Consider the following 24,638-nt stretch of genomic DNA (forward strand, 5'->3'; position numbering starts at 1 on the left):
ATTTCAGACGTTTCATTTATCAAAAACGACTGATATGTTTTAACACCTTTTTGATGAGTTTTGGGATTTGATGCTGATCTGCTGGCTTCTACTGAAGATAAGCAGAAGTAGCTGTATGAGTCTCTGAATATGGTGGCGAAACATACCCTTTTTTGAAGTAAAACAATGATGAGGGAGGTGAGGAAAGCAGAAGGCAAACGTTCTAAATATCTTATCCAAATTAGAAAGTGGTATAGATTTAAAAGCCCTTGCTGTTTGCGAAGTTTGAAAGCAAAGCTTGACTACCAGAAGGTGTGTGTGTATGGGGGGAGGGTTTCCCAAAAGTTGAGCACTGACTTCAATAGGAGTTTCCTTTTATTCTCAATTAGATATTTCCATGTTGCTTAATAATAATTTGAAATTTTGCTAGATCAATAGTTTTTGTAAGTGCCCACCTCCTTCCAAACTCAGGTACACTATCTCAAGAGTGTGACTTCCAAACTCTGATGGGTGCCAGTGTATCACAAGTAGCCATTTACTGATCTGTTTTTTCCTTACAGTAGAGTAGACCTAACCATGGCCTGAGGGCTGGAACTGGTCTGTGGCCTTGTTAATGGTGGTTTATACATAAGAGGAAATAGGTTTTGTGCTGCTCATACTCCTTCCCCCTGTGCTTTAATACTCACAGGTTATACATACAGAGCACAGAGGGAAGAAATGTGATTTGAAAATTAATGCTTTCATGATGTCAAATGGCATGGATCTTGAGAGGCTGGAAAAAATGAAAAGGATAGAAGATTGAAGATGAAAAATTACCATCTGAACTATTGCAGATTGTGGTGGGGGCTATGTTTTTAACACTAGAGACAATTTTTGACCTTTCTTTGGTCACTCTTCCTTCAGCTTCAACTACCACTCCTGTCTCCATTTGTCTCCTCTTTTTTGTGTCTCATTCTTTTGCATATTTGTCACCTTTAGAGTCCTGCATCAGAGTTTTGTCAGCATTATCTTACTGATTTGATATAGCACTTTCTCTCCTGCCAATACTGAATTTAAAAAAACTCTTACTTTACTGTATATCAGTTATATTTTTATCTACTTTATTTTTGGTACCTTTTATGTCAAAAGAATGCTTTTACAGCCTTAGATCCTAGAGATGCTTACAATTCATACTTTGTGGAAGAGATGATGCTTTGCTCTAAGCAGGATATTATACCTGAGAGATATCCTAAGCTTGCTTGCAAGAGGAAAGCTCCATAGTTCATAGATGACATACTTCTGGTCCATGTGTCTGTTTTTATGTGCTGCACATAAGTCCCACAATGTGCTAGCACAGCTGGGTATGCTCTGCTCCCATTATGTAGTATGAGAGCAGTTCTTTTGCCTTCTGGAATGAGGTATAACAGAAGGAATTGATGCAGGTGTAAGTAATCCCATTGTAGCACTGAGTATTTTATTAGGCTCACACATTAAAAGGAATAGTGCATTTGTCATGGTGACAGGGCTAGCTGCACCTCTGTCCCCCTTGTGATCTCTCAGTGTAGCCCATCAGGTGTTGGGCCTCTTGTATCTTTACCTATCCAGGTTTGGAATTTTGCAGTTCTCCCACTAGTAGCCCACGTCATGGCTTGGAGTACTTGTGTATCCACTGTTATCACCCAGAGGTCGGAGTTAGGCACCTGTGATTCTTCCCTTTGGAAGTCTTGACCAGTGGTATATAGTGACCATAAGCTTTCTTACATCAGAAGTACTGTTTTGTTTAGCAGTAGGAACAAATTTTTAGAGAAAAAGGATTTTCAGTCTGCTTGTATGTCTGTCTGTCTTAAAGTCTTAGTACTCCTTGATGGTAATCTAGGTAGGCCTAACTTCTTCTTCATCCCCAACAGTTCCCTTTGTGTAGCTGGTTCCACTGAACAACTACAGGCTCTCTTGAGAGAGTGTCACTTTAAATTCTGGGAGTGGGTAGTTTTTTGTTGTTTGAACTGGTCCTTGGTGGTTCCTAGTCAGTACCAGTTTTGTAAGCTGGTTGAAGACAGAAGTAGAATCATCAAAGCTTGCAGTTCTAGCATTGTTACTTTAACAATTTTTTAAGTGTCAGTTGATGGGTGGGTGACTGGAGCAATCTCCTTTTTCCCTGCGTGTATTCCAGAATTGTTTTCCCTAAGATACTATTCACACAACATTTTCAAGAACTGTCATGCTATTTATAGGTTGATCAATTTGGGAATATGTAACCTATTTTTATCTAAAAGATCCAAGGGAACATACAAGTACTTTTTAAGAATTGATTGTGTATATATATAAAAATAGTGTGGGTGATGTAGATTGCGAGGAATAGATAGTATTCATATAAATGATTTAATTTGCCACTTTTGTGTGTTTCTTCCTGAAGTCACAGATGTTATTCCCACTTGTTCTGGTTGAGATTCAAAACTACTGTTGGATCCTGTTGGTACGCAGATCAGAAATAAATTTTCCTTCCCCCATCAGAAGAAATGTTTTTTCAGTCATTTTTATCTTAAAGTGGGAGTAAAACTTTGCACTTCCTGTTCAGGTGGGGCCTAGCATCTGCTTGGTCATCTTAATCAGTAGGAGATAGTAAGTAATCTGAGACTAAGTGTGAATTTCTGTAAGATTATAATTCCGAGGTATTCTGAATACCCTTCTTACCTATGCCATGTAGAGTGTTCATCACAGAGCCCTACAGTTAAATACTTGCAATATTTTGTTCAAACTGCTTTCAGATCATCTTCCAACAGATGGCACCATAATCCTTTATTAAATGCTGAAAATGTTCCATGACAATACTTGGGCACTCAGCCTCCAGAAGAGTCCCAAATTTAGGAAAAGAGAAAACAAACCAGAATGAGATTCTCCTCAAACATCCATTGCTTTAGCCACTTAGGACTGACACTACAGTTTCTCTGTTTTAGATAGGTTTATGCATCAAGCAGCTGCTTGTTTAAAAAAATTGGAAAGATGTATGAGAGAGGGAATCTAAACTAGATGTTACCATAAACAGCTTTTTTTCAGCACAATATTAAAACTCAAAATGTAACATGGTTTAAAAGTACAGTCTCTCTGTCCCTATTGAAGGAAAACCGTCTTTAAAATCACTTGTGTTCAAAGTATAATGTCACATGATTTTTGTTCGAGCATCTTTAAAATCATAAATTGCAGCTAACATGTTTCCTGACAGCTATCCTAAGTCTTTCAAGTTGAACATTGAATTATTATAATGCTGCACATGTGCTAAGCTAATTCTAGAGCATGTTACATTTTTATAAAAGCACTCTACATTAAAAATACTTCTTGAATTTTTGCGCTCTCTCGCTCTCTCTCTCTCTCTCTCAAAAGGGTAACATAATGAAAAATTAGACTACCATTCATGTTTGATCCATGTAAACCAGACGTAATTAAGAGAAATCAGTAGGTGCAATTCTCAAATGTAACTAAATCAGACTTCCAGACTTGATATCCTAGGCACATGATAAAATGCTAGTCTTACTTCCGAAGAATGCATCTGTTTTGGTGAGGAGTTCCAGTGGTTAATTACCTTCACAGTTTAAAAATTTGCACTTTATTTCTGGTCTGAATTTGTCTAGCTTCAGCATCCAGCCATTGCATTTTGTTTGCTAGATTGAATAGCCCTCTACTATCAAATTTCTGTTCTCTGTGTAGCTAGTTACAAACTGATCAAGTCATCTCTTAACCTTCTCTTTATTAAACTAAACAGATTGAGCTTCTTGAGTCTTTCACTATAAGGCATTTTTTCCGGTCCTAAAATCTGTCTCATGGCTCTTCTCTAAACCCTCGCCTCCAATTCTTCAATATCCTTCTTGAATTGTGGACGACAGTACTGGAGTATTTCATCAGTGCCAAATACAGAGGTAAAATAACCTCTCTACTACTACTCCTCTTTCTTCCTCTGTTTATGCTCCTAGGATCTTATTAGCCCTTTTGGCCACAGCATCACACTGGGAGCTTGTATTCAGCTGATTATTCACTGTCATCCCCCAAGTCCTTTTCAGAGTCCCTGCTTCCCAGGATAGGAGTCCCATCCTGTAAGTATGGCCTACATGCTTTACATTTGACTGCTTTGAAATGCATATTGTTTGCTTGCAGCCAGCTTACCGGGCAATCCAGATTGCTCTGTATCAGTGATCTGTTCTCTTCTTTACTTCCCATGCCCCCAGTATTTTGATAATCTGTGTACTTTATTAGTGATATTGTTTTCTTCCAGGTCATTGATAAAAATATTAAATAGCATAGGGCCAAGAACCAGTCCTTGAGGACCTTGTTTGAAACAAACCACTTGATGATTCCCTATTTGCGGTTAACCAGTTTTTAATTCATTTAATATGTGCCATGTTGATTTTGTATGTTCTAGTTCTTCTTTGAGTGCTTGCTCATGTCCATTCCATATTAGGGGTGGGTGCTCACCACATGCATTGGTGCCGGAAGTCTTTTCCCTCAGCATTATCCGTAGGGGACCGGCTCTGGTGCCCTTTGGAGTGGCACCGGCATGGCATGGTATAAGGGGCGCCACCGGCTCCCCCCCACCCCGTCCTCAGTTCCTTCTTGCAGTGTGTGAAGGTGCTGGAATGTCTGCTGCTTTGGCTAGCCTTTTTTCTTTCTCTGTTCTTGCGAACTTTGAAATGCTGTAAAATAGTTATATAGTTAGTAGTTTCTTAGTTATCCTTAGTAGTAGTTCTTGAATTCTTCGTTAATCCTGGACAGGACCCAGCTGGGGGTCGGGACATGCCCCGGTCCCCAGGCTTTAAGCCCTTCGCTCGCTGCAAACGGCCTATGCCCGTCAGCGATCCATATATCAGATGCCTAAGGTGCCTAGGCAAAGGGCACATAAGTGACAAGTGCTGTATCTGCAAGTCCTTCAAACCTAGGATGAAGATGGAGCTCAATATCCGTCCAAGAGCACTCCTAATGGAGTCGGCACTCGCTCCGGCACTGGAGCAGTGGTCCGACTCCACACCGAGTGTGACCTCCGTGCGTAGTGCTCCCGCAGTGCCGTCCACGAGCTGGCACCGGTCTCCCTCCATGGCTCCGCTTAAGAAGCCAAAAAAGACTGTGAGGAGAAGATCTCCTGCCTCCCGCAAGGAACAGAAAGGGCAGGGGGAGAGCCAAGACCCGTGTCGGGCAACTCAACGTTCCCCTCAGGAAGTCGGGTCCCAGCTCAAGTTGAGCGGTGCAGCCCACCCCATGCTTTGCCTGCGACTCCAGATAGTGACGCCTGAGGCCCTTCAAGCAACTCAGGAGATCCTGACGCTCTCTACTTAGAACATACCAAGCCTTTCTGTAAATCAACTCAACTCTTCATTGCTACAGCGAATAGAATGGTCACTCGGTGTCCTTGCAGAGGATTTCCAATTGGATTACCTTGTGCATAAGGACCTGTTACGACCTGGTGGGGGTTTTGCCACCACTGATTGTCAGAGACCACTCGACGAGAGCGCAGGTGTCTTCGGCGGCCTTCCTGGCGCACATCCCGATCCAGGACATCTGTAGATCCACAACATGGTCCTTTGTTCACACATTTACGGCACATTGTGCCATCACTCAGGAGGCCAGGGACGAAGTTGGGTTCAGCAGAGCTGTGTTGCAATCTATGCGTCCGTGAACTCATACCCATCTCCAGGGGTACTGCTTGAAAGTCACCTAATATGGAATGGACATGATTAAGCACTCAAAGAAGAAAAGACAGTTACCTTTTCATGTAACTGGTGTTCTTCAAAATGTGTTGCTCATGTCCATTCCATGACTGCCTTCCTTCCCCACTGTCAGAGTTTCAGGCAAGAAGGAACTGGTGGGGGGGGAAGCTGGCAGCACCCCTTATAACGCGCCATGCGGGCGCCACTCCAGAGGGCGCCAGAGCTGGTCCCCTACAGATACTGCTGAGGGAAAAACTTCCAGTGCATGTGGCGAGCACACACCTCTAAAATGGAATGGACATGAGCAACACATCTCGAAGAACACCAGTTACGGAAAAGGTAACTTTCTTTTTCTTAATTAAAATACAGTTTCGTATCAAGTCAGAAGACTTGAATGAGAGCTGCTGAGTGCTCTAAAATCCACATGGTGACTCAAATTGTGGAGGTATGATGGAGGGAATATTGGAGTTGGAGCACTGCCTGAGCATTTGGAAGGGGAAATGAGGAGGAGAATGAGAATGTTGGAAGTACTGGAACTGTGCAGGGAAGAGTGGGGTAGAAGGGAGGGAAAAGACCAGTTCAGTGGGAGATATTGGGGGCTTCAGCACTATCCTTCAATACTCCTCACTGCACCCATGCCGTGAAAGCTCTGTCCTCTTTCAAAACATGTCCCCACTGACTGCTTGTCCCTGCACTATACCTGCCTCCTCACTTTAGCACTTCAGCCTACAAGTTGCATTCCAGCACCAGCCTCTGTATGATGAGGGTTGAGAAGGGAGGACTAGGCTGTTTGGGACAAGTGGAGAAACAGGAAACAATACAGGAACAGTGAAGGGAATAACATACTGCCAGTGGCATTCAGTTACCTGGATAATCATCGCTAAGGAGCCAGAAGTGGTGGAGAGGAAGAGCTGGGCTGTGACCGATGGGGCTGTTGAGGAAAAAAAATTATTTTTTAAACAAAGAGAATTAAATGCCAAAGAACTTTAACATAGAGTTAAGGTTGCTCAGTAGTGTATCAAGCCCTCACAGGACTCATTCAGATATGCTCGCACCTCTGAAAACCAGGAAATAGAGTTAAGGCACATGCTACTCTACAACTCAATCTTACTGTGCCCTCTTCGAGTGATACCCCAACATTCCAATAACATCCACACCCTTACAGATGCTATGGACTGCTTTGGGAACAGAGTACTTGAGCACTTGGACAAAGTCTAACACCTTAACTCTAAGGCAAAACTTGGGGTTAGGTTAGGCATAGTCAACGTGAGTTGTCAGACTCACACTGAGCCTGCCTACTCCACACAAACCCTGCCTTTACCCTTGACCTGAGGATTCCTGCAGAAACATTGCCTCTGCGTACCCCTCACTATGTACCAGAGACCAAAGTCATGTGTGCCGCCAGACTGCTGACAATCCCTATAACAAGACTACCTCCGTGTGCATCTGCTGATGCAAACTGCAGAACTCCTCACAGAAATGAGGCACACTTGATCCTTCAAAGTACATGTTAACTCCTCATATCTGTGACAGTTCTTCCAGTCTGCTCCTACCAATTCTTCCATCATTCAGTATAGCTACCTCAAAGACAGTGCATGCAGACAAATGCTTCCGTTGTTTTACAGTCAGAGGTCAGACCTTTGAAATCATGTAATTCCCATTACCAGCTTACCTATTTTCATACTCCAGCTGCAATATTATGTAGCTGTCTGTACTCAATTCCTATCTCCGATTCCCAATGTATCATTACAGGATCTTTAGCTCTTCAGGAGAGATTAGCTAATAAAATCACACTGGAACTGAGGAACATTCGTGAGGGAGAGAATTGTGAAAGTTTGGAACTGTCAGAAAATTGTGACCCCCTCTTCCTGTTTGACAGTATAATAATTCTCTGTGGTGGGTCTAAGCAAAAAATACCAAGCTTTATTGGAAAAGAGAAATTGTGAAACTCTGGGAGTTTCATTTCCTCAAGAGAATTTGACTTTAAAAACCCTTATTAATGAGGGGACTGGAAACAAATATCAAATGAGGCAGCTTCTGATGCCTATATTTCAAAAATGAGAGTGGCTGCCTTGGAGTTATGCTTTTAGGCGTACATTGACTACAGGTTTTGGGGCTGTCTCAAAAATTTCAGCAGAAACTAGAAAACCTCCTCTTTCTTGTAGAAGACCTGCTTCTGGGGTTTGAAAGACACATGTTAATAAAGCCACCCTTTGTCAGCTGGGTGCAATCATCCAACCCTTGTCTTTTTTTCAGTATTTAGAATTAAAATTGCGCCTAGTGCAGTAGTAGGAATTCAGGGGTGTCCAGAACGTCTTGCAAATAACCCTTGTTGGTTCCAGCCCCATGCTCCCAAGCAGTACCAACCCTTTGTTCATGAAAGGTTATAGAACAGGTAAGCAATCAGTTTCTGACCTGGAGGATAATCAACCTTCTACCATCATTGGCCCTAATCTTTGGAGACCTGTGGGTGCTAAATATTTTTGAGGGATACTGAATCAGCATGTGGGAAAGCCCAACAATTTTCTCCCACCAAGCTCATGTGAGTACAGTTCTATCTGGAATATCAAATGATGGAAAAATCCATTCCGTTCTTGCAAAAAATGTCTAATCCATGCTACCTACAAAGTGTTGTGTATTTTTCCAGCTACTTTCTGATACCAAAAGTCCAATATCACCCATCCTGGATATTGGAGACTTCAGCCAGTATTTGCTCAATGAAAATTTCCAAATGAATGTGTCTAAAATGTAATTCCTAACCTTGCTGGAAATATCTGCTGGTTATGTGCTTTTGAATGAAGTTCACCTCTGTGCAGAGGACCTGGACAAGGCCTATGCACAAACGAAACATTGCAAAGTCAGATTTAAGTTGACATCAATACAACTGGTTAAAGTGTGTCTACTTCTCGAGGTTATTCCCACTCCTCCACTCTGCTAGTGATGCTAGCATTGAGGCTTTGTTCTCCATTTCTCCTTCATCTGTGACTGCGTAGTTACTTACTGTCCCTGTGCATGGAATGCCCTCCTGGACTGGTTTGCCAGACTACTTTCTCATATATCCTCATTAAGACCCTCTCTGTTAATGCAATATCCATAAGAAATTGGTCAAGTGTTCGTATATGTAACTTTTCTTTTTTCTTAAAATGTTTGGTTTCATGTTCTGTTCAAACCCCCTAATTAATACCTGTATGATCCTATTATTGTAACCCTTCGTCTTTCCTCCTTCGTTTTGTTTGTTTTTGTTACTCTGCTTCACAACTCATCTGTAAATGGATTAAGTGTTCTGGACAGGGACTATGTATTTTTGTCTGTATTGTAAAGAACTTGGCACACTTTTTTGAGCACTGAAAATAAGTTCTTAGCCCTGAACCCTGAAACTTCTAGAGTCAGATTTTCCATGTACACTTTCAGGGTCCTAAACTTGTACATATAAATTCTAGATGTTCATTCACAGATTAGACATATGCATGTGCAGATGATAATGTGCAGTGATGCTAACTTAAGACAACTGCAAATTGCAAAACAGCAGTATCAAGTTGTCTATACACTGTATATTTAGCAGTATGGTTTTGACTCTTGCCAAATTTAGGGTGTCTCCCCGATAGCTTCCTGACATTTCTGGATAGTATGGCCAACATATCTTGGATGTCTCTAGTGCGGTATTGAGAGTTGTGGTATCTTACTTGTTCTTGCACATTCTTCCCACGCACTTGTGTAAAAATAATTTCCAAGCTTGTTTACCTAGTTTTTATGGCCTTTTTAGAGTCCTCTGTGGAGATGTTGAGTCTTTATATTGGGTTCTAATACAGTATGTGCTCTGGAATATCATTTTCCTACTGCTTTCTGACAAGAATTACTACAAGTATTTGACATATTCCCTATGTGCTCACCCTTCCCCATCTTCTCTGTAGAGTTGGGCCATAATAGTTTCTTTAGTTTTTCGTTGCAACTGCAATAAAAAGAAACTGACAGTTGAGACAGTTACTGCCCATTAAGCCTCACCAGCAGGTGGGCTAAAGACTCTATTTGTACCAGTTTTGACAATATTTATAAGTGGACCAACATTTTGGCATTTGATAAGATTTTAAATTGATTTAGGATATTTGAGATACACATGAATGGAAAAGATCATACATTTCCTCCCCTGTCAGTAAATGGACACATTTCTCTCCTTTCATTTCGTTTCATTTCGTTTCAGCTGACTTGGAATAACTCAAATGAAGGAAAATAAAAAATTGTCATCACTTTTGCTGTAATAGTACAACACAGTTTGGTTTGTAAACCAAACTAATTTGAAATTAATAATTAATGCTTACAGTGGGAAATTACTGTTGTCACCAAACTAATGGGGAAAATATTAAAATGTAAACTTAGCAAATTATTTCAAATTTATAATTTGAGATATATAGATTTATAATTAGAATTTAAATTTGTCTAACTGTACTTTCTCTACTTTTAAATAATGAAATATGTAATGTTGGTTTTTACTGGGCGCATTACACTGAATTTTTAACTAGACATTTTCTTACATCGTTATGTCTGTCCAGAGAGCATAATCAAATAAATAATCTCAGTGCTTTCATAGTCATTTTCTATAATAGTGGTGTACAGCATTTGTTATAATTGCATTAAAATTAGGTATATGGAGGAGTTGTTACAGGAAATCTCCTTTATGTTCTAAATAATTATTTCGTATCTTATTGCTATACTATGGAATAACCAGTAATGCATACTATCTGAATTAGAATAAGAATCAATCATGCTAGAAACACCATTAAAAGAGAGCCTTTTTTGTGACTCTAGAAAATGAGCCAAGAAATGCTAATAACATAAGAACAGCCATACTGGGTCAAACCAAAGGTCCATCTAGTCCAGTATCCTGTCTTCTGTCAGTGGCCAATGCCAGGTGCCCCAGAGGGAATGAATAGAACAGGTAATCATCAATGATCCATCCCCTGTCACCCATTCCCAGCTTCTAGCAAACAGAGGCTAGGGACACCATCCCTGCCCATCCTGGCTAATAGCCACTGATGGGCCTATCCTCCATGAACTTACCTAGGTTTTTTTTGGAAGGGTTGCAATTGTGTGGTTACTTTAAAAACGTGTTCATGACAGGAATAAAATGAGATGGGTTCCTTGCCTTGATTAGCTTACAGTTTACTAATAGGACATGTAAAGGGGCAGTAACACATCAGGGATGTACTACTGGGGTGACAAAACAGTGGGGAAATAAGTGACAAAGGAGGAAGTTTAGGATATTTTGGGAGTATAACTATTGGGTTGTATTCAAACTGTCATCACCTAGCCTTTAATTTATGATGGTCAGATAGGGAGTGCTCAGCTGATGGTTAATGGTAGATGTGCACTGGCTTTTTTACTTTTTAAATAGTTTTTTGTTTGTCCTGTGCTGGAGCTGCTATTAGAAAAAAAAAATTACTTCCAGCTTGGCTAGAAGGGTTCTAGTCTAAATTTATCTAGAGAATAAGTGCAATGAGAAATACTTCTTTTTATCTAAGAGAAAATGTTTTTTTTTTTTTTTTTTTTTTTTCAACTGTCATGTTTCTAGGTTTTATAACTTGTACTTTATATAAACATGGTAATATATTTTATTGGACAAACTTCTCTTAGTGAGAAAGACAAGCTTTCAAGCCACACAGAGCTCCTCTTCAGGTCTGGGGAAAGTAAGCAAGAGAAGACCTCTGTGTAAGCTCGAAAGCTTGTCTCTCATCAGCACAAAATGGTCCAATAAAAGATACTACCTCACCCACCTTGTCTCCCTAATATCCTGGGACCGACCGACTGTAACTATACTGCATTTGTATAAAAATAACACTTCTGAGTAGTTATTTATTAAATAGCAATAAATCAGTTAATCACGATGTCCAGGTTGTCTGTCTTTGTAAGTCCAATTGCAGAAGGAAACTCAACTGGCTGGCCTGAACAAAACCCTAGTATCTGGTCATAACTTCTCACAAAATATTTAGTCTTCAAGACCATACAGGCATCTTCCTCGATATGAAAAGCTGTATTATTGTTATTATGTTTAACACTTTCTAAAATAGTGTGTACTGCAAATAAAGGAAACGATAGTGTTAATTTTTTTTGATATGGTGCCAAAAAGCATACTGTATCAGCATTTCATGGTCCAACATTTTCAACATCATTTTTTTTCCTGTGTGTGAAATTTCAGCAGATTGTTATGCAAAATAGTTTTGTGTCTCTGTGTGACTGGGGAGACAGCTGTTAGTCCTAATGAGGAGTGCTAGCATCACAGTATTTCCGTTGATTGAGACCCACGGAGGGAGCAGAATGTTCCAGATCAGGCAGTGGTGTGTGGTGAGAAAGTGCCACGCTGTCAGCTGGAAGTATATGCTCGGCTGCTCGCTACGACAAGATAAATGAGTTTTGCTGGGGTTTGGCAGAGTCTGAAGCTTTCCTGGAGAACAGTAGTAGCACACCAAACTCCCTGTGGGACCCACAGTTTAAGGTGTCATAAGACGACTGCCTCTTTGCCAGTTTTTTGTCCTACAATGCCTGTCATCCTTTTGAGTTATTAAAAACCTAATGTCTTTTAGCATTCCATTAACACGGGGTCTAATGATCTTTTGTTGATGCGTTTTATTAATTTAGCCAAGGGGATGTTAACTACAGTTTTAACTTGGTTAGAACCACTTAAAGGCCAGTAATAACAGAAAAAGTGAGAAGTTACTTAATCTCTTCCTTTTTTTCTTTACATTAATATTTTGTATTCAGTGCAGCTAAATCTTGATTTTTTTTTTTTTTTAATTTTTTATTTTTTACTTCTAGGTCTCCAAATCTTCGGTGCTAACACATTAACTGGCTGCTTCAGCAAACCCCCTGAGTTCAAGTTCTGTTTTAGTTTGTAACTGAAAAACATTGGCTTTTGTTGTTCCTATTTTGTCTAAATTAAAGAACCTTACAGTTTGATGTGATTTTTACCAGTCTCATATCAAAAAAAGCCCCAAATTGGAATAGTAGGAAGTTTCAAATGAGCTATGATTTGAATTGTATGAGAACAGCGCAGCATCGGCCCACACTCTTAAGCCAATGGTATTATTTGTACCCATTTCTGAATTTAATTTACAAGTAATTTAAATGTTTCACTGAATGCGTTCCACCTTAAAGAAACTTAGGCTTGGTTCTTAGTAAACTTGTTTATCTAGCAGTAGTTTAAGCGCTGATAATTTACTGCTTGTTGTCTGTCTGCAGGGAGGTGGTGGCAACTGCAGCTTCTCTGGGTATGTCTACATTGCAATTAAAAACCTGTGGCTGGCCCATGCTGTTGAATTGCAGTCTAGATGTTCAGGCTTGGGCTGGAGCCTGGACTCTGGGACCCTCAGTTAAACAGCCCCTTAGCCCGAGCCTCACAAGCCCAAGTCAGCTGGTATGGGCCCACTACATGTGTCTGAAACGTACTCTCTTTGCCTCTCCATTGAAGAGATCCAGGAGGGGAACGGTTCATGTGGTGGAGGGGGAAAAATCTCATTGGGTGGCTTTTGGGGAAACCTTATGACAAACTTACTACCGAGGAGTCTCTTGGTTGCATAAAGAGCTAGTGTAGCATCGTACAGAAACCATATATTTGTAGGTTATACTTTGGAGGAAAGATTTTCTACTTGTTTAACTCTGTTGCATGGTATGGAAAAGACATGTACCATATAAAACTCTCTAGCCCAATAGTGAAGTAATTTTACCATGAAAGGGTATTCATCCCAGTCATCTAGGGCACCTATTACTTTGCTGTCCAAGGGCTCCATCTTGCTCTTGTCAGTGGGAGCCAGATTGTGTCTTCGGTATTTGTGACCCCAAAGTACTGTGTAGGTGCATAGATGCCGCTATTTTTGTGCTGGGGAGCATGGAGTTCTGAAGATTAGGTTGTGAACACCTTTGATTCATGCTGTGTAAATTTCCCTGGATAGCTTAGTTGCACTCTAATAGTGCATTAAGAAACTTTGTATCATTAATACAGTGGAGTTGAGTCCTAATTAGAGTTTAATTTGATGTCAATTTAAATTAAGAGGGCTTGCGTAAACTGGTCCGTTGTGACCTGGATAGTGCTAATCTCAATCAGTAGTCTGAATAGACATGAAATCAAATTCTCACAGTACACCAGAAATGACAGGAACAACTGACATCTTAAATTAAAATTACTAAATTCCAAAAAATTGATGTGCCTGACCTCAGCTACAGGATAGGTCATTAAATCACATCCATGGAAACTGAGCTGAGAAGCATACTTTAATGATTTAGGAGAGGGATGAAAATGCCTTGAGCACATTGGATAGGTGGAAACTAGCCAACAAATTTTTAGTTGAGAATTTGTGTATGTATTAATGAAATAAAATTGAAGAAATAGGCCAAAACCCCTGAGATCTGTCATTTCAAGTTTAACAACTAAATGTGTATTCCTTTATGGTCACTTTTCATAACATTATCATCCTCCATTAGCGTTCAGCAATATATTAGACATTCTGTATTTACCTTTCTTGGCAGCATTGTTCTTCCTTTAAGGGGTGTGTGTGTGTGTGAATATATGCATATATATTTTGTTGTCATATCACAGATTTAGGTATAATGGGTCAGATCCTAAGTATCAGTAAATGACTGGGTCCAGTATGATCATTTACCATTTCTTTTGCTATATGATTATAAAGCAAGTGGAGAAAACTAATGACTGATGTCAAATCTTCTAGTAGTATCTGAAATGTGTCTATATACCATTACACTTACATGTGTGTACAATAAAATCTAAAAATATTTTAAACTAAAACATTTTCTAACATCATCTGACATCTCTAAAGTAGCTTAATTTTCTTCCTGATGTGGACAATACAAATGACTAAAGCAGTACAAAAATTCAGTTTGGCAGGAAAAATATAGAAACTTGGGTCTTGGGAGATTAAAATGTTCTCAATTTACCTAGAAATGTAGTATTCATTCCATTTTAATGAATACTTTAGTACTTTATCTTCTGGAAAGATGACCAGCTTGACTGCAGAGGTCTTCATTAGAGATGTTATGATTTGATAACTAAAATTAGAGATGGAAGATTGGGCAAGTTGGTAGAAACTATAGTAATATATGGAGATATACCTATCTCCTAGAGCTGGAAGGGAGCCTGAAAGGTTATCAAGTCCAGTCCCCTGCCTTCACTAGCAGGACCAAGTACTGATTTTGCCCCAGATCCCTAAGTGGTCCCCTCAAAGATTGAACTCACAACCCCTGGGTTTAGCAGGCCAATGCTCAAACCACTGAGCTATCCCTCCCCCCCTAAAGAACAGAATTATCAAATGTAGATAAACATGATTTATTGGGGGAAAAGTTCAACACAGTTTTTGTATAAGGAGAAGTCATGCCTCACCAGTCTATTAGAATTCTGTGAGGTGTCAACAAGCAAATGGATAAGGGTGATCCAATTGATGTAGCATACTCAGATTTTCAACCACCCTTTGACAAGATCCCCGCCAATGGCTTTTGAGGAAACTAGGCAGTCATGGAGTAAGACAGACGGTTCGTTTATGGATCAGGAACTAGTTAAAAGATAGGAAACAAAAGATAGCTTTCAAGAGAGAGAGGTGAACAGGAGGGTCCTCTGTACTGGGACCTGTGCTGTTCAGTGTATTCATAAATTATTTGGAAAGGGGAGTGAAAAGTGAAGTGGCAAAGTTTGCGAATAAAAAAATTATTCAAGATCATGAAGTCCAAAGCTGACTGAAGAATTACAGGGGGATCTTACAAAACTGGGTGACTGGGCAACAAAATGGCAGATAAAATTCAACAGTGATAAGTGCAAAGTAATGCACATTGGAGAAAATAATCTCAACTGCACATATATACACATGGGCTCTAAATTAGCTTTTACCACTGAAGAAAGAGATATTGGAGTCACCATGGACAGTTCTCTGAAAACTTCAGCTCAGTTCGCAGCACCAGTCAAAAAAGCTAACAGTGTTAGGAACCATTAGGAAAGGGATAAGATAGAAAATATCATAATACCACTATATAAATCACAGTGCCCCCCACCAGGATATAGTAGAATTGGAAAAGGTTCAGAGAAGGGCAAGAAAGTTGATCAAGGGCATGGAATGGCCTCTGTACAAGGAGAGACTAAAAGTATTAGGGTTGTTCAGTTTAAAAAAGAGACAAGGGTGGACAGGGACATATGTTAAAGGTCTATAGAATCATGAATAGTGTGGAAAGAATGAATAGAGAAGTGTTATTTACCCTCTCTCACAATACAAAAACCAGGAGTCACCTGATGAAACTAGTAGGCAGCAGGTTTAATACAAACAAGAGGAAATATTTTTTTCATACAACATATAATTAACCTGTGGAACTCGTTGTGATGGCCAAAAGCATAACTGATTTCAAAAAAGAGTTAGATAAGTTCATGGAGGGTAGGTCCATCGATGGGTATTAGCCAAGAGGGTCAGGGATGCAACCCTGTGGTTGGGTGACCCCAAATCTCTGACTGCCAGAAACTGCAAGGGGAGGATGGGGTAGATCACTCCAAAATTTCTACTTAAGCTCTGGGACTGGCCACTGTTCGAGACAAGATACTGGACTAGATGGACCATTGGTCTCACCTGTATGGCGGTTCTTATGACCAGGTAGTTTCTCTAGTCTATCTGTACCAGTGGAACATTTTCTTCTACAATTTTTTTTCCCTAGTGCTTTGTCCAATCTAACTTTATGTCCCATGTGACTTGGCTTCCCTGATTTCCACTGACAGTTTATTCAAAGTCTCATGTCTTTCACTTGAAGACTTTCTTAAGTTTTAGTCACTTTGGTTTAAAATTATCTATTGCAAATTACACATTTAAGAGAACATAAGAACAGTTAACAGAAGAACTTGAAATCAAGGTTCCTTAGCTCTTCCTGAAGCTTTGATTATTATTCTTTTTTACTCCCAATTGTTTAGCACCGTGACATCAGCTGTTTTCACAGTGGGTGACAATGTTGTTTCGGGTAGTGATGACCGTACTGTAAAAGTCTGGGACTTGAAAAATATGAGATCTCCTATTGCTACTATCCGTACAGACTCTGCAGTGAACAGGTAAACAATTGAGTTAACCTTAAAAGTTTTCAGTTTAAAATGTATTGAACCTGAACTAAAATTCAATGATCAAGAGTGAAAACAAAGCTTGGGTTGGATTTGTAAAAAGCCTTCTTAAAAAGTAGATCATTTTGCTTTCCTGGAATTTCTGGTGGTAATTGTGCATCCATGTGCCATAGATGATCAAGCTTATTCCAAGAAAAAAAACTTAGCTGTAATATACTCATTATACTGTTAAATTTAATAGTAAATATTCAACCACATCACTGTCAATGAACTCAGACTTGTACTGTCAAGTCCTATTTGTCAGTCTCAGTTTTGTACATAACCTACTTTTATCTTTTCTGTGCAGGATTAATGTAAGTGTTGGCCAAAGAATCATTGCCCTTCCACATGACAACCGTCAGGTTAGATTATTCGACATGTCAGGAGTGCGATTAGCACGGCTCCCTCGCAGTAACAGACAGGTAGCTGAATTTCTGGACTGAAAATGTTATCAGTTACTGAAAATTAGCATTTAATACAAAACATTTTGAGTTTTCTAAATTTGGGTAAATCTCCTTGCAAACTTTGGAACGGATAAATTAATATATTGTAATTTTTTTTTTTTTTTTTTACTGAATCCACAAAATATGTATGATGTATATCTTCAGTTTACCTGGTTTCACCTTGACTTCTCTGTGCTGAAGTGTTTCTGATTTTTTTCAATGTTATAAATGAAGTGAAGAATGCTTAAATACCACTTGAAGTCTAAATGTAGAGCATATCTTAGAACATGGATCTGCTCTGAGAAATGACTGACTACATAACATCTTGAAGTTCCAGGTCTCTCAGTGATTGCTTATTACATTTGTTTAGTTTACAAGTAAAAAAAATGTTGCTGTCCATCCTGCAAACTGAAGTTTTTGATAGTGATATTTTTTTCCCATGCTTGTGCTAGTATCCATTTTGTACTTGGGACTTGGCAATAGAGTTGATGTGTAGGTTAAAAAAAAAAAACCCAACATTTTTCTCTCCTTTTGTCTAGGGGCTGTAGTGTTAACCTGAATAATGTAGTAAAAACAGTCATGAAAAATTTAGCTAGTATGACTGATAATAGACACAAAATAGATCTGAGTAGTAAGGTGCCATTTTTTTATAGTCACTTGTTCTAATAATAGCTACCATTTAAAATTAGAGTAAACTTGCTTAATACTGCAATTCTATAGCATCTTTCAAGCATTCCATAGGACCTTAAAGCATGTTACAAACTCTGCATCTCACAACATTCCTGCAAGGTACATGTATAGAAATCACATCACTTGCCACTGAAATGCAGCCCACTCTGGGCGTGGAATGCAACAGCTGTAAAACAGTGCTGCACAGTTTAAAAGAAGGGTTTTAAGAATAGCTTAACCATAAGGAACAGGGAAGGGAGTATTGAAGTGTCAGTATTTTGGTTTGGTTTTTTGATGCTTCAGCCCACAGATCCGTGTGATTTGAGGGATGGCAAGGATTCTGTTTAGGACTGCTTGCTAATTGATTTGAGGGGTAGCTGTTGTGAGACCTTATTTTTCTCCAACAATGAGACTAATATGATTCCACAATAGTATTAACCCTTCTTGGTTAAGAGCATGAATGATCAGAAACCAAAGCCATATCGCTTGTGAGTGCAGAGCCATTGGGATGTCACTGAACAGGCTGCTATTATTTTTCTTACAGAAAATAACTTTTGTTAATACTTTTTTTTAAAAAACAAAAGTAGATTAAGACTTCTGGGTTGAGCAAGATCAGTAATTAGGTAGGACCCAGGGTGCTGGTGATTCAGTTGGTGATACTCTTTCATATAAGCCAGTATTACCAGTGCCCCAGCATGGTTTTAAGGGATACTGTCTTGCTGAAGAACTTACCTTTCAGGTGAGACCAAAGGATCCCTATTAGGGTACATCTACACAGCAAAAAAAAAACCCCAATAACCATGGCAGTGTGTCTCAGCCTGGGTCAGCTGACTTGGGCGCATGCTACAGGACTAAGTTTAGAAGTGTAGACATTCAGGCTTGGACTGGAGTGCAGGCTTTGATACCTAGTGAGAGTGGAACGGTCTCCAGCCTGACCCCAAACATCTCCACTGCTATTTTTAGCACTGTAGAGCAAGTCCGAATCAGTTAATCTGGGCTCCGTGACGCTCTGTCACAGGGTTTTGTTGTTGGGTAGACACACTCTTAGGGGACAGTGTTTGAGAGAGAAGTGGTGTTGGTCAGTTTCTGTCTTGTATTTGGTATAACTAAAAAACATTTTGCAATATACCATTAATCCTGTTTTTAATTCTAAAATGTATCAGGAAAGCAATTCAAGCAGATCGCAGCAAAGCAGTTCAACCAAGGATGTAATACTTAAATTGAGGATTTTCATGCTACTTGATAGATATTTAAGATTATAGAAATGCGGTGGGGATTGGAAGTTTTTCATAGTTTCATGCTCTTGCTGTTAAATTTGTAGATACATTTTTACAGGGAATAAGTAAAAGGAACAAAGTCCTTCAGAACTCTTGCTGTTCTGGAGAAACCATATTTACAAATCTCTGAAATTATTTCTCTGTAGGATGTAGATTTTTCTAGACTGTAAATGCTCCTTTAGGTTAGTAGTACTTTAGTAGCAGCAGCACAGATCTGTTCAGTCATAGTAAAATTATTGTGAAACTTTCTGGAGAAAGTTATTTATGTCCAAGGCCTGCTTTTCTAAACAAAGTTATTTTCTTTCATGATATTCCGAGAGATCCACATCAGACTTCATAGCTAAGGTTCCGTGTTTGTCACGGAAGTCACGGATTCTGTGACTTCTGCAGCAGCCTGTGTGGCTGGCTTGGGAGCTGTCTGAGCAGCTCGGGCAGCCCCTGGGCCAGGCGCACAGACTGCTGCTGGGGAAGTCTCAGCCCCTGGCCCCCCAGCTCAACGCTGGGGATTGGGGTGTGGGGCGGTGCTTATCTGGTGGAGAGGCTCCCCGGAAGGGCGACAAGAACTCCTCTCCCTCAGCTCCTAGCTCCACATGCTGCCTCTGCCCGCAGGTGCCGCCCCCGCAGCTCCCATTGTCCGCGGTTCTCAGCCAATGGGAGCTGCAGAACTGGGGGTTAGGGTGGAGCAGAGGCAGCACATGGAGCTAGGAGTTGAACGTTGCTGCATCCCAGGAGCTGGATAGGGAACCTGTCCCAGCACCCATGGTGCCCCCACTGGGCCACAGCCCCCAGCACTCATGGGGCGGCCCCTGGAACACCCCATCCAGTACCCGCGGTACCCCCAGGGTGCCCCCCCCCCCCGTCCCGCAATGTTTTAGTCAGGGGTATATAGTAAAAGTCATGGACAGATACGGGCCGTGAATTTTTGTTTACTGCCTGTGACCTGTCCATGACTTTTACTAAAAATACCCATGACTAAAACATAGACTAAAACAAGGAGTCTGGTGGCACCTTAAAGACTAACAGATTATTTGGGCATAAGCTTTCGTGGGTAAAAAACCTCACTTCTTCAGATGCCACCGGACTCCTTGTTGTTTGTGGATACAGACTAACACGGCTTGATACTTGACACCATTCATGGCATATAAACTTTCATTTTACAAACTAACTTGTTCTTGAACAGGGACCATTGACTTACATTTTTTGTGTGCTCTAAAACTTGCCAAATGTACTTCATTATATTTGAGAGCTATTTTTTTCTGATAAAAGTATGCATGGCAAGAGAGTGACTGAGACTTTTTAATAAAAATTAAAAACATTTTGTGTTCTGTTAAACACTCGAGCTCAAGATGCTGGCAGGTTTATCCTGGTGTGACTTTTTAGATAATATAAAAAAATCTATTTGAATAGGTTTATTTGGTAAATGAAAACAGATACTTGTATCAGTTCATCATGAATTAGTATAGTGAATAGGTTGCTAATTTAAAACCTCTTTCTTGTCTAATGTAATACTAATTTATTTATTTGAATTGTAATAGGGCCATAGAAGAATGGTTTGCTGTTCAGCTTGGAGTGAAGACCATCCAATATGTAACCTATTTACCTGTGGGTTTGATCGTCAGGCGATTGGCTGGAACATCAACATCCCTGCATTGTTACAGGAAAAATGAGATGCTGGAAGAATTTTTGCTTTTGTTGCCATGGACTTGTAAACTTTTGTTGTTGTTGCAGACTTTTCTGAATATTAGTCTGCCTTCATTGTAAAAGTTCTCCCTTAAAAGGAGCGCTTTGCAGATGTTGTTGTTACCACATCGTGCACCATTTGCATGTAATGTACAGAAAATGTGACTTTTTTAAAAATTAGTTTGTCTTGTGTATGAACTTTTATATCTTAGCATCCACTGGTCAGTTGAAAGGAGTTCACTGTTCTATAGAGCACATAAGTGTTCGTAAGCTATTCAGCATTTGCTAGATGAACATTAGGGCATTACATTTGTGACTTTAATGTGAAATTTATATACTTATTGTGAAGAATAGATAATAGTCTACTGCATTTTCCATAATTTTACATATCTGCCTCGTGTTAAAAGGAATCTGCAGGGCTGAACTTCAAGAAGTGTGAATTTCAGTAATAGTATCATGGTAAACATTTTCTTGTTTGCATCTGTCTGAAGTATGATTTTTAGTGCTGCAATGTAGTGTAACTTCAACTCCAATTTTATTCTAGTTACTGGAGAAATAACATGGATTTGAGAGAGAAAAAGCAAGCAAACTCTTACAGTGTGCACAGAATGCTACATTAAAACATTCAGGATGTTTTTGCACATTTCTCTTGAAAAAGAACAAGAAAATGTTCATTCTGCCCTTCATGCATAAAGTTCATTCCAGTCTTATAGCATTTCACACTAGCAAAAATCCAGAATATTATGATTCTAATCACTGAAATCTATTCAAGCAAATTTTAAAGCACTTTAGTTTATAGCTATTGTTATAAACCATTTATGAATGTGAGTTGACTTATATAGGAAGGATTTGACACTTTTTGGTTACCTACCCAGAAAGGAAATTTTTTGTTTTTACACCTTCAATGAACATATTTTTAAATGGGTTCATTTCCCTAGTTTTATTTTGAGCCAGCATTATGTAGTAAATGAGTGCTACCTCAAAAAATGAATTTCGGTCAGGATAGGTTGAGTCTTTCCGTAACCTTGAAAAAGTGCTTTCGGTCTGTCTCTGAAATACTGTCTTTAAGATGAAGAAAGACAATTATGCCAAATATGGTTTTTAAGATGATTAATACTTAAGGCTAATGGGGCAATACCACAGATAAACATCACGTGTCATCTTTGTTCTTGCAGCTCTAACTAGGGCTGCTGCAGTCCCTTCTCCATTCCAGAGGGAATAATTCTGTAGTTTTTCCCTCCTTACTCCCAAGTGATCTTACACTGGCTTTGCTCCTCACTGTCTTTCGCCTTATTGTACTGGCATTGTGTTGAGTTATTGCCAGCTGTTGCTCAAATAAGCAAATGCATGTAGCAGCTGACATTTTCAGAAGGAAGAGGAAGGCTGCTTCAGACAGACCTTTTAGCTGCCCCTAACTGTCTGACATATCACAGCATAAGATGAAAGATCAAAGTAATTAGATGGTGTCTTTTTATATAGTAGGATGTTTAAAGTTGATTACCATAAGATCTTAAGTATTATGATCTTTTAATTACATTCTTATGATTATATGAAACAATAGCTGAGCTGGAGTCCTCTACAGCACTGTTTAGATTGAAGTTGAGAGGCTGATTTGTTAACCATATCTTTCATTCATTAGTATATGAACGCAAAGAGGTGGATTAGGAGGGGAGAATAAGTGCACCATTAAGTAATTATTAAAAAATTTGGGTCCTAACAGTAAGCTGAAGCATAAAACAATGAAAGGATAAGAAGGGGTGAGACACACTATAAGAGAATGTATGTGGTGACTTCATAGAGCAGAATGTCTTCAAATAGCTTGATTTTTTTCAGAACACTGGTTTGTCTGAGTTTCAGTATATATTAGACTGTGAGTCTTTCATAATTGCCACACTTCTATACCTGCTAGTGAAAGGTTCAGGTGATCAGCTGTAGACTTTAACTGCTGGTATCAGAAGACTTTTATTTAAAGGACAGTGTCACAGTATCTACGGTAATTGTCAAGTAGTTTTTTGTTTCTAACGATTTGGAAGATTAAATTTAAACTCTCATCAGATTTTTTTTTTACTCTCTAGGGCATACACACTGGGTTGGTGTTGGGCTACAGACATGGTTTTTTACAAACAAGACTAAAACATCTTTTTGTTAGAGAGGAAGGAAAAGAAACATAAGCATGGATGCAGTCTGGATACTTAAAAAAAACAAAAACAAAAACAAAAAAAACCCTACACTTTTGCCATGTGCACCTCCTGCTAATAGAATCAGAGCAATTCCAGTTTGCTCCATATCTAGTATCCTGAGCAATGATTAACCATTTCATTTGCATGGACTTGACAAACTTAAGTTGGAGGAAAGGTTAATAGTGTGATCCTACTATCCTAAACTGTATTTAATATATACATATGTAACACAGGACCATTGGATTATATGCAGTTTAATTGTCATTGCGTCCAGTGGCTCCTGGCCCTTATATCACCAGAGGGATCAACCTCCGACCTCAGAAAGGAGTATACACTAACTTATTTTCTCTGGGGATGGAGTGGAGGAACCAAGCAAGGTGCTAGAGACAGGTTCTCAGGAGCAGACTAATTCTTAATCAGTTGAATGACTGTACCATCTTTTAACTTTTATATATTCTACTACTTGGATGTAATATTGAGGCCATAAATTTCCCCTTCCAGTAAGGCAAAGATTGGTGGTGGACAATGTTACACTCACTGAACATGTGTAAGCATTTCAGTTTTGGCCATGCATGGAATCAGGAGTGTTGTAAAGAGAGAATCAATGCTGAACTAATTATATCCAACATTTCATAAAATGGAGGAAAGTTGCTATATTTTCATTATTGATGCAGAACTTCACTTGGATGCATCACTGGACAAACACAGATATTTTGCGTCAGGAAGGGAGGGGTTCCCCATAAGCAGTGCACATTGGTTTTCACAGACTCAAATTCTGTACATACTTTAGAGTGAAAATAATTTGGTGTGAAACATCTTATTTGTTGTCTAAGTCTGTGAAAGCCAATTTCTTTTGGGGAAAAAAATCCTGAATTTATAAATATGTGAAACTACTTGTTTTTATTGACTTGTATTCTGCTGATTGTTTTTAGATGTTTAGCGTTTTCTTCATTACAGTTTGAAAATGCATTAAATCATTCAACAGAGTTTTGTAACTTGCTGTTCATAAACTCTGTCCTTATTACCTTAGTATTGCTATTACCTCAGTATTTCAGCCCTAAGGGAAAGCAATCAAATGATTCCCCCTCCACCTAGGGCCGATGGGGGGGGGGAAGCCAGTACAAATTACTGGGGCCCAGCGGTCCGGAAGGGGGCCCGGCTTCTCTGGCTCCCCCCCCCCCCTTGTCGGCCCTGTTTAGCCCGTCCGCCCTTGCTGGGGGGCCCAAAAAACTTTTTTCACTGGGGCCCGAACCCGCTCTCGGTGGCCCTGCCCCCACCACCATAATTTTCAAACCTGATCCCTTTCTTCTCCTCTGGTTCAGTTTCCAAGGCAATGGCAGGCAGATTGCTGCTGTCCCTGAAAATATGACTTCTGTGTTGTAATTTGCTATGCTCACAGTTCAATATGGATTTTAAAAGGGCTCAAATGTCTTATTTCAATTTTTTCCCAATTCCGTATAAGCAAATCTTTAATTGCATCTTGTTGCACAGGTTATAAACTCCCTCCATGTGACTTTTTAAAAAAAGTTGTATAAAATTGATTTCGTGCTTAAAGACACTAGTTAAAACGGATACAGTACAATTTTATTTTCTGTGTAGCACTCCTCTGAGTATCACTT

General features: G+C 39.6%; 1 protein-coding gene across 7 annotated transcripts in view; it reads left to right on the forward strand.

The window, feature by feature from the left end:
• WDR37 (WD repeat domain 37) overlaps positions 1 to 24,014 on the forward strand; it is a 63,675-nt gene extending 39,661 nt beyond the window's left edge. For all 7 annotated transcript variants that reach the window (XM_005308078.4, XM_065582833.1, XM_042858858.2 and 4 more), the window contains 3 exons: positions 16,591 to 16,725; positions 17,078 to 17,192; positions 20,695 to 24,014. In XM_005308078.4, the coding sequence (XP_005308135.1) occupies positions 16,591 to 16,725; positions 17,078 to 17,192; positions 20,695 to 20,826 (382 nt within the window). In that variant the 3' untranslated portion in view covers positions 20,827 to 24,014. The remainder of the gene's footprint in view (positions 1 to 16,590; positions 16,726 to 17,077; positions 17,193 to 20,694) is intronic.
• Positions 24,015 to 24,638: the final 624 nt, after the last annotated feature.

Source organism: Chrysemys picta, chromosome 2 (assembly GCF_011386835.1).
Source record: "Chrysemys picta bellii isolate R12L10 chromosome 2, ASM1138683v2, whole genome shotgun sequence".
Classification (NCBI taxonomy): domain Eukaryota; kingdom Metazoa; phylum Chordata; order Testudines; family Emydidae; genus Chrysemys; species Chrysemys picta.